Genomic DNA, 9,470 nt, shown 5'->3' with positions numbered 1-9,470 from the left:
GCTCGGTTTCCGCCGCTTTATTGATCCCCGAGGCCGCCCCCCCGCCCCCCACCCGGCCCCGCCGCGCCACGCGGGAAGCGCTACTCGGGGAAGCGGCGCGCCTGCAGCCTGCGGAAGTAGCCCTCGGCCTCCGCCTCCGTCTCGCGCTCCGCCGGCCCCGGGCCGCCCGCGTGGCGTCGCAGCGTGGACTCCCGGCTGCCCGCGCCCAGCGCCCCGTCGGCCGCGCCCAGCGGGGGCAGCCCCTCGCCAGTGGCCAGGTTGACGGTGGCCATGGCCCCGAACCGCTGCTCCTCCGGGTCCGCGTCGCTGACCGAAGAGCCGGGGGACGCGCCCGGGGCCTTGGGCCCCCCGCGGAAGCCGCGTGCCGGGTCCCCCGGCTCGTAGCCGCCGTCCGCCTCCGCCTTGGCCGCCTTCCACTCCCAGGGCGCGCCGGCCGCCGACAGGTGCACCACGGGGTGGTGCGGCGCATGCGCGTCGACGGTCACGATGCTGGCAGAGTCGCGGTCCGACGGGGACCGGTACTGCGAGGAGTCGGAGCTGGCGCTGGACGACGACGCCGTCTCGGGGGCCGCCTTGGGGCCCGGCGCGCCCGGCGCCTTGGACATGGCGATCACCTGCAGCAGCCGCGGAGGGTTGGCCACGCGGGGCTGCGCCGCGGCCGCGCCGCCCTTCTCGGCCATCACCAGCCACTTCGCGCGCACCCCGGCGCCGCTCTTGGGGGACAGGCCGGGCCCCGCCTGCGCGCCCTCCTCGGGGATGTGCACCAGCGGCGGCGGCCCAGCGCGCGGCGGGAGGATGACCCGGGGCCCCAACCCCGGCCGCGCCTGCACGGTGGGGTAGAGCGAGGGCGGGGCCGGGCCCTCCTCCTCCTCCTCCTCCTCTTCCTCTTCCTCCTCCTCCTCTTCCTCCTCCTCGGCCATGGGCTCGGCGGGCGCGCGCAGGTGCCCGGGGCTGGCGTCGTCGGGCAGCCCCAGGCCGCGGCCCTCCAGGGTCTTCTGCTTCCACTCGCTGATGAGCTGCTTGGAGCGCGAGGCGTCCAGCGGGACGTGGATGGTCATGTGGCGGCGCGCGGGGTCGTCGAGCGAGGGCGCGCTGGCCCGGGGCAGCGTGTGGCTGAAGGTCACCATGTTCTCCTTGGCCATGGGGCTGCGCGGCGCCAGCAGGTCCACGTCCACGCTGGCGCGCTTCAGGCTGCCCAGCGAGGTCTTCTCGCGGACCACGGGCCGGGGCGGGCCGTCCAGCCGCCCCGGGGGCCCCAGCTCGTCGGTGCTCACGGACTTGTTCTGCTGGTAAACCGAGTCGTGGCCCCGCTGCGTCAGGGCCCGCAGCGCGTCCTTGGCCGGGGCCGGGGCCGCCGGCTTCTCCGTGGGTGGGGCCTGGAAGTTGCCCACCGCGTGGCAGGCCTGACGTAGAGAGGGGTCTGGGGGTGAGGCCTGGGGCTCACACGGCTCCTGCCCTCCGAGGGTGAGGCCTGCCGTGGCGGGGAGGGGGCCTTGGGCTGTGGGTGGGCTGGGACCAGTCCCTGCCTCAAGATTGGCGACTCCGCGCATCTGGCAGGTCTGAGCCCATGGGTTTCTGACTCCACCGTTCTAAGGGTGAGACACGTTCGCACCCATGCCTCCACCCTCAGACCCCTGGGCACCGATGCCTACCCCATCAGACTCCCTAGGCACCCATGCCTCCACCCTCAGACCCTGTGAACACCCATGCCTCCCCTGTCAGACCACCAGCCTCCCACCTCAGACTTCCTGGGCCAGCCTCCCCCCTCAGACCTGTGGGCACCCATGCCTTCCCCCTCAGCCCACCAGCCTCCCCCCTCAGACCTATGGGCACCCATGCCTTCCCCCTCAGCCCACCAGCCTCCCCTCTCAGACGCTCTGGGCCAGCCTCTCCCGTCAGACCCCGTGGGCGCCCATGCCAGCCCCCCTCAGGCCCTGCCGCTCACCAGGTAGGCCGCGATGCCAGCCCCGATGAGGAAGCCGGCGTACACGTCCACCGGGTGGCTGCGGTACTGCGTGATCTGCGTGAGCCCGCACACGCCTGCGGCGATGGCGAAGGCGAACACCAGCACGGGCTTCAGCAGCTTGGTGGTGTCGGAGATGACCGAGTTGAAGTACATCTGGGGGCATGGGGGCTGCGGTCAGCGGGGGGCTCGCCAGGGGCCGGCAAGAGGCCGCGGGCAGCGCGGAGCGGGCCGGACTCACCGACACGTAGACTGCGGCGAAGGCCGACAGCGTGGCGTGCTGCGACGGGAAGGTCTTCCTGCAAGAGGCGTGCGGCGTGAGCCCGGGGACCCCGGCTGCGGAGGGCTGCGCCTCTGTTCCCTACACGTTCGCGGGGAGGAGGGGACATGGTGGTGGAGTCTGGCTCACCGTGCAGACAGGATGGCGTGCGTGTCGTGGCCGGAGCAGATGTCCTGGGTGATGTAGGGGTTGACCTCGCAGGACGTCCCCAGGAGAGTGTAGTTGGGCTTGCAGACGGTCAGGAAGAACGGGGTGTGGTAGCCCGTGGCCAGCTGGATCACGTCCGTCACCAGGGCTGTGGCACACAGGCCGAACACGTGGACCCCTGCGGGGCGGGAGGCTCAGGGCCCGGCGGGGGCGCTGGGGACCGGGGACGGCCTCACCCCCGCGCGCGCGGACGCGGCTCAGGGTCGGGGTGCCGGACGGCCACTCACCCACGAAGCGCACGGTGCGGCGCAGGAAGGAGTTAAAGTTGCAGCCTCCGGCGTTGATGCTGCCCTCGGGCCCCGCGGCGTGGCCCCACAGCCGGGACTGCAGACAGTACAGCATGCCCTCGGCCACCATGATCTGCCGACAGAGAGGGGTGCTCAGGCGGGCTCCCAGCCGCGGGGCCCTCAGGCCAGCCCGGCCCGGCGCGGACGCTCACCGAGGCAGCTGGGGCGGCGAACGCCAGGCTGAGCAGCATCAGCAGCGGGATGAGCTCCTCATTGGTCTCCACGTAGGGCATGGAGAGCGCGCGGTCGTAGCACTGGAAGCCCACCTTGGCCGGCTTGAAGAGGTCGGTGAGCTCCAGGAAGTACAGGGACACCACGGAGGAAGCCACTATGGGCAGCTGCGGGGACGAGGCCGGCCAGGTTCACCCTGCGCTCCCTCCGTGAACTCAGGGCCATCCTGGGTCTCACTCGCCCATCCACAGATCCAACCCGCTGCCAGCCACTTTCAGCCATGAATTGATTCATCTGTCCCCAGATGCTCCATCCATAACTCGACAATCTGCATGCCACACACCCATCCTCCACCTGTGCCCCCAACATCCACCCACTCACCTACCCATCGCCCACTTACTGGTAGCCATCCGTTCATTACCCACCCATCATCCACCTATCCTCCACCCATGCACCCACTGGCACCCATCCATGTACCCACCCACCCATCGGTACATCCATCCATCACCCAGCCATTCTTCCATCCGTCCACCCACCCAGTGGTACCCACTCATCTATCCACCCACCCATCCATCCACCCATCTACCCATCCACCCAGTGGTACCCAACTGTCCATATATCCATCCATCACCCAGCCTTTTTTCCATCCATCCACCCATTTACCCACCCATCTATCCACCCACCCAACTGTCCATCCATTTTCTTTTCTTTTTTCTTTTTTTTTTTTTTTTGAGACGGAGTTTCGCTCGTTACCCAGGCTGTAGTGCAATGGCGAGATCTCGGCTCACCGCAACCTCCGCCTCCTGGGTTCAGGCAATTCTCCTTCCTTGGCCTCCCGAGTAACTGGGATTACGGGCACACGCCACCATGCCCAGCTAATGTTTTGTATTTTTAGTAGAAACGGGGTTTCACCATGTTGACCGGGATGGTCTCGATCTCTTGACCTCGTGATCCACCCGCCTCGGCCTCCCAAAGTGCTGGGATTACAGGAGTGAGCCACCGCGCCCGGCCTTTTTTTTTTTTTTTCTTTTTTGAGACAGAGTCTTGCTCTGTTGCCCAGGCTGGAGTGCCGTGGTGCCACCTCAGCTCACTGCAGCCTCTGCCTCCTGGGGTTTTTGCATTTTTAGTAGAGACCGGGTTTCGTAATGTTGCCCAAGCCGGTTTCAAACTCCTGGGCTCAGGTGATACACCTGCCTTGGCCTCCTGAAGTGCGGGGATTAGAGGCGTCAACACTGCACCCAGCCATGGCCTCAGTCCTTTTGTTTTTCCCATTCTGTCTCCGAGCCTAGAGGGCAGTGGCACGGTATCAGCTCACTGTACCCTCTGCCTCCAGGTTCAAGCCATCCTCCCCCCTCAGCCTTCCAAGTAGCTGGGATTACAAGCGTGCACTCCCACACCCGGCTAATTTTTTGTATTTTTAGTAGAGACGAGGTTTCACCATGTTGCCCAGGCTGGTCTTGAACTTCTGAACTCAAGTAATCAGCCCGCCTCGGCCTCCCAAAGTGCTGGGATTACAGGCTGAGACACCTTGCCTGGTCCATGGTCTCAGTCTTTTTTTTTTGTTTTTGTTTTTTTGAGATGAAGTCTGGCCTCCTCACCCAGGCTGGAGTGCAGTGGCCCAATCTCAGCTCACTGCAATCTCCATCTCCCGGGTTCAGGCAATTCTCCTGTCAGCCTCCCGAGCAGCAGGGATTACATGCACCTGCCACCACACCCAGCTGATTTTTGTACTTTTTTTTTTTAGTAGAGATGGGGTTTCATCTTGTTGGTCAGGCTGGTCTCGAACTCATTTGATCCACCTGCCTCGGCCTCCCAGAGTACTGGGATTACAGGTGTGAGCCACCGCGCCTGACTTTTTTTTTTTTTTTTTTTTTTTTTTTAGGTGGAGTTTTGCTCTGTCTCCCAGGCTGGAGTGCAGTGGTGAGATCTTGGCTCACCACACCCTCTGTCTCCTGGGTACAAGTGATTCTTCTGTCTTGGCCTCCTAAGTAGCTGAGATTACAGGCACCTGCCACCTAATTTTTGTATTTTTAGTAGAGACGGGTTTTCATCATATTGGCCAGGCTGGTCTGAAACTCCTGACCTCACGATCTGCCGGCCTTGGCCTCCCAAAGTGCTGGGATTACAGGCATCAGCCACCTCACCTGGCCCATGGCCCCAGTCTTAATTCCTGCCTTGTTTCGGCATCTCAGCAGGGGCTCGGCCCTCAGCACAGGTCAGGGCTGGGGGCTCCAGGAGGGGAAAAGCCATCACTGAACATCTCATGGAAGTTGCAGTGAGCCAAGATTGTGCCATTGCACTCCAGCCTGGACGAGAAGAATAAAACTCTGTCTCGGCCGGGCGCAGTGGCTCAAGCCTGTAATCCCAGCACTTTGGGAGGCCGAGGCGGGTGGATCACGAGGTCGAGAGATCAAGACCATCCTGGTCAACATGGTGAAACCCCGTCTCTACTAAAAATACAAAAAACTAGCTGGGCGTGGTGGCGCGTGCCTGTAATCCCAGCTACTCAGGAGGCTGAGGCAGGAGAATTGCCTGAACCCAGGAGGCGGAGGTTGCGGTGAGCCAAGATCGCGCCATTGCACTCCAGCCTGGGTAACAAGAGCGAAACTCCGTCTCAAAAAAAAAAAAAAAAAAAAGAATAAAACTCTGTCTCAAAAAAAATTTTTTAGTAGAGACACGGTCTTACTATGTTGCCCAGAGTAGTCTTTTTTTTTTTTTTTTTTTTTTTTTTTGAGACGGGGTTTCGCTCTTGTTACCCAGGCTGGAGTGCAATGGCACGATCTCGGCTCACCGCAACCTCCGCCCCCTGGGTTCAGGCAATTCTCCTGCCTCAGCCTCCTGAGTAGCTGGGATTACAGGCACGCGCCACCATGTCCAGCTAATTTTTTGTATTTTTAGTAGAGACGGGGTTTCACCATGTTGACCAGGATGGTCTCGATCTCTCGACCTCGTGATCCACCCGCCTCAGCCTCCCAAAGTGCTGGGATTACAGGCTTGAGCCACCGCGCCCGGCCGCCAGAGTAGTCTTGAACTCCCAGCCTCAAGTGATCTTCCTGCATTGGCCTCCCAAAGCACTAGAATTACAGGTGTGAGTGGCTGTGCTTCACCTTAACTATTATTAGTAGTTCATTGATTGACTGATTGAGATGGAGTCTTGCTTTCTCGCCCAAGCTGGAGTGCAGTGGCACAATGTCAGCTCACTACAACCTCTGCCTCCCGGCCTCAAGCGATTCTCCCGCCTAAGCCTCCGGAGTAGCTGGGATTACAGGCGCGCACCACCACGCCGGGCCAACTTCGGAGTTGGGTGGAAGATCACAGAGGCCAGGAGTTTGTGTCCAGTGAGCATTCATTGAGCAATGCAGATACAAGGTGGGCAGACACAGAATATGGGTAGCAGCGTTTGTTTGGACTTGACACCTGGTTTGAAACTCGTCCACTTTAACCTGTGGGCAGCCAGCAGACCCCCGTGCCTCCATCTCACCAGCGGTAAAATAGGAACGACATGGTGGCTGCCTCCAAGGACTCGGGGTGGAGATGAGTGTCAGCATGGGAAGTGCTCAGAACTCCTCCAGGCACGAAACAGCCCTGCAAATACCCACTAGTTCTCTGTACTCTCAATATCAGCATCATTTTGCTGGAGTGGGCAGATAGCATCTCGCCTGGGAAGGGTTTGAGGTGGGGCCTAGGCGCAGCCTTAAAAACAGCTAACCATGGGCCAGGTGCGGTGGCTCACACCTGTAACATCAGCATTTTGCGAGGCCAAGGTAGGCGGATCATCTGAGGTCGGGAGTTCAAGACCAGCCCGGCCAATGTGGTGAAACCCCATCTCTACTAAAAATACAAAAATTAGCCCAGCGTGGTGGTGCACGCCTGTAATCCCAGCTACTCAGGAGGCTGAGGCAGGAGAATGGCTTGAGGCCGGGAGGTAGAGGTTGTAAGTGAGCTGAGATTGCGCCACTGCACTCCAGCTTGGGCAAGAAAGCAAGATGCCATCTTGATAAATAAATACTAGCCAGGCATGGTGGCTGGCTCAGGCCTGTCATCCCAGCACTTTGGGAGGCTGAGGTGGGCAGATCACCTGACGTCAGGAGTTTGAGACCAGCCTGGCCAACTTGGTGAAACCCCATCTTTAATAAATAAATAAATAAATAAATACTACTACTAATAGTAATAATAATTAAGGTGAAGCACAGTGGCTCACACCTGTAATTCTAGTGCTTTGGGAGGCCAAGGTAGGAAGATCACTTGAGCCCGGGAGTTCAAGACTAGTCTGGGCAACATAGTAAGACCCTGTCTCTACTAAAAATAAATTTTTTTTTCTTTTTCTTTTTTAGCCCCGCCCAATATTTTTTTTTTTTTTTTTTTTTTTTTTTTTTTTTTTTTTAGATAGAGCTTTACTCTGGTGGCCCAGGCTGGAGTGCAATGACACAGTCTCGGCTCACCGCAACCTCCGTCTTCTGGGTTCAGGCAATTCTCCTGCCTCAGCCTCCCGAGCACCTGGGATTACAGGTGACCACCATCACACCTGGCCTGGCCTAGAAATAATTTTTTTTTTTTCTTCATACTTGTTACCCAGGCTGGAGTGCAATGGCGCGATCTCGGCTCACTGCAACCTCCGCCTCCTGGGTTCAGGCAATTCTCCTGCCTCAGCCTCCCGAGTAGCTGGGATTACAGGCACGGGCCACCATGCCCAGCTAATTTTTTGTATTTTTAGTGGAGACGGAGTTTCACCATGTTGACCAGGATGGTCTCGATCTCTTGACCTCGTGATCCACCCGCCTCGGCCTCCCAAAGTGCTGGGATTACAGGCGCGAGCCCCCGCGCCCGGCCAGATCAGGGTTTTGAACTCAGACCCTGGGGCTCCGATTCCCCCGCCCCTGCACCCCGCCCCGCCCCCTGCGGCCTCCCCACCCGTCCCAGGCCCCCGCCTCTCCGGCCGAGCTCTGACCCGCGCCCAGGTCAGAAGGGCTCCCCTCCGAGCCTCGGCCCGCGGCGCCCACGGCCCGGACCACCCTGGGTGCCTCTGGAACTCTTACTCGACCTGCAGAGCCCAAGTCCTCTGCCCCGCCCCCCATCCGCCGGACACCCCGGTTCTGCCGCGCCCCGAGGCGACTGCGGGGGCCGCTGTGCGGGCTCCGGTCCCCCGGCGGAGGGGGGCCCCTCCCCGGCCCCCCGCGGGACCCCCACCCACCTCCACGAAGTAGAAGCAGGGCAGGAGCGTCATGCTGTCCTTCGGGGTCTTGTTCTTCTCCTTGGTCGGGATCATGGTGCCGCGGGCGCCGCAGGCCGGGGCTGGAGGGAGAAGGCGGCGCTGGCGCGGGGGGCGCGGAGGCCGGCCGGGCGGCGGGGGGCGCCGAGCGGCCGGGGAAACTGAGGCTGGGGGAGGGCGGCGTCCGCGCAGCCTCCCCGCGCCCCGGCCCAGGCGCCCCGCGCAGGCGATCGCGGGGTCGGGACCGGGATCGGCGAAGAGGGCGGGGCCGGCCTGGCCGTGGGTGTCGGGGCGTCGGGGAGAAGGGGGGATCCGGGGCCGTGGAGGGGTGAGTCCGCGCCCCCCGCCCCGCAGCCCCTCACCTGGCGCGGCCGGCGCGCAGCACAAAGCGCGCCCTCCTCCGCGGGGGCGGGGGCGGGGCCAGGAGGGGGAGGGGAAGTGGGAGGGGCGTATGGGGGAGGGGGAGGGTCCGGCCGGGACCCCCGCGGCCGCCGCAGCCCAGACGCCGCGCGAGGGGCGGGGGCTCTTTGTCTGGCGCGTCCTCCGCAGAGCCGGCAGTTCCCGTCTCCGTCCGCCGCGGGGTCTCGGGGTCTCGGGTCCGCGGGGGCCGCCCCCCCTCCTCCCTCCCGGCCTCGCGCGGCCGCGGATTCGGGGTCCCCGCCCGTGTCTGCGCCTCTCACGGACTCTCGCGGGCTCCGAACCCCCCGCCCCGCGCCCCGCCCGCCGCTCCCCGCGTTTCCATGGCGCGGCTCCCGGGGCGCCCGGGGCCGGCGGAGACAAAAGAGCTGGGGGCTGCGGTTTGCGGCGCGGGGCGGGGGGTCCCCACGGTCTCCTGGCCCCCCTCCTTCCCGCCCCCCGCACTCACCTTCGCCCCCTCCGCGCCCCGGGGTCCACCTTCCGCCTGGCAGCCGTCGCCTGAGGCACAAGACGGGATTGCGAGGATGCCAGGATGCGGGGGGCGGGGGGGGGCGGGGGGCTGGGGGGCGGGGTGCTGCTGAGGGGGGTGGGGGGACTGCGGGGAGGGGGGCTGGGGGCTGGGGTTGCTAGGGGGCGGGGGGATGAGGGGCGGGGCGGGGGGGTTCGGGGCTGGGGGCAGGGCCCTCGGGACCAACGTGCCAGGACGCACACTTCAGCGGTGCCTGCTGTCTGTGGGCATTCCCTCTTCTATACACGTCGCTCTGTGGGTTAGGGGCTGGTTGACCCCCGTTGCACGGATGGGGAAACTGAGGCCTGGGCAACCTGAGTCGCTGTCCGAAGTCTCTGAGCCCCAAACCGTAGGATTTTAAAAAGTCGTTTCTTGGGCCGGGGGCCCAAGGCTCACGCCTGTGATCGCAGCACTTTGGGAGGCCCAGG

The 9,470-nt window shown here is 63.3% G+C and overlaps 1 protein-coding gene across 1 annotated transcript; it reads right to left on the bottom strand.

Annotated features, from left to right (window-relative positions):
* Window positions 1-2: 2 nt before the first annotated feature.
* Window positions 3-8,536, bottom strand: PLPPR3 (phospholipid phosphatase related 3). The gene is made up of 8 exons (XM_039466026.2): window positions 8,480-8,536; window positions 8,100-8,200; window positions 2,890-3,075; window positions 2,678-2,810; window positions 2,373-2,568; window positions 2,205-2,262; window positions 1,946-2,119; window positions 3-1,403 (listed from the first exon to the last, which is right to left on the bottom strand). The coding sequence occupies exons 2-8, from the start codon at window positions 8,172-8,174 to the stop codon at window positions 81-83; spliced, it is 2,145 nt and encodes a 714-aa protein (XP_039321960.2). The 5' UTR covers window positions 8,175-8,200; window positions 8,480-8,536; the 3' UTR covers window positions 3-80.
* Window positions 8,537-9,470: the final 934 nt, after the last annotated feature.

The sequence above is a fragment of the Saimiri boliviensis genome, chromosome 14 (assembly GCF_048565385.1).
Source record: "Saimiri boliviensis isolate mSaiBol1 chromosome 14, mSaiBol1.pri, whole genome shotgun sequence".
NCBI lineage: Eukaryota > Metazoa > Chordata > Mammalia > Primates > Cebidae > Saimiri > Saimiri boliviensis.
Note: the sequence above shows the minus strand (reverse complement) of the source record. Positions and strands in the feature narration are given on the sequence as shown.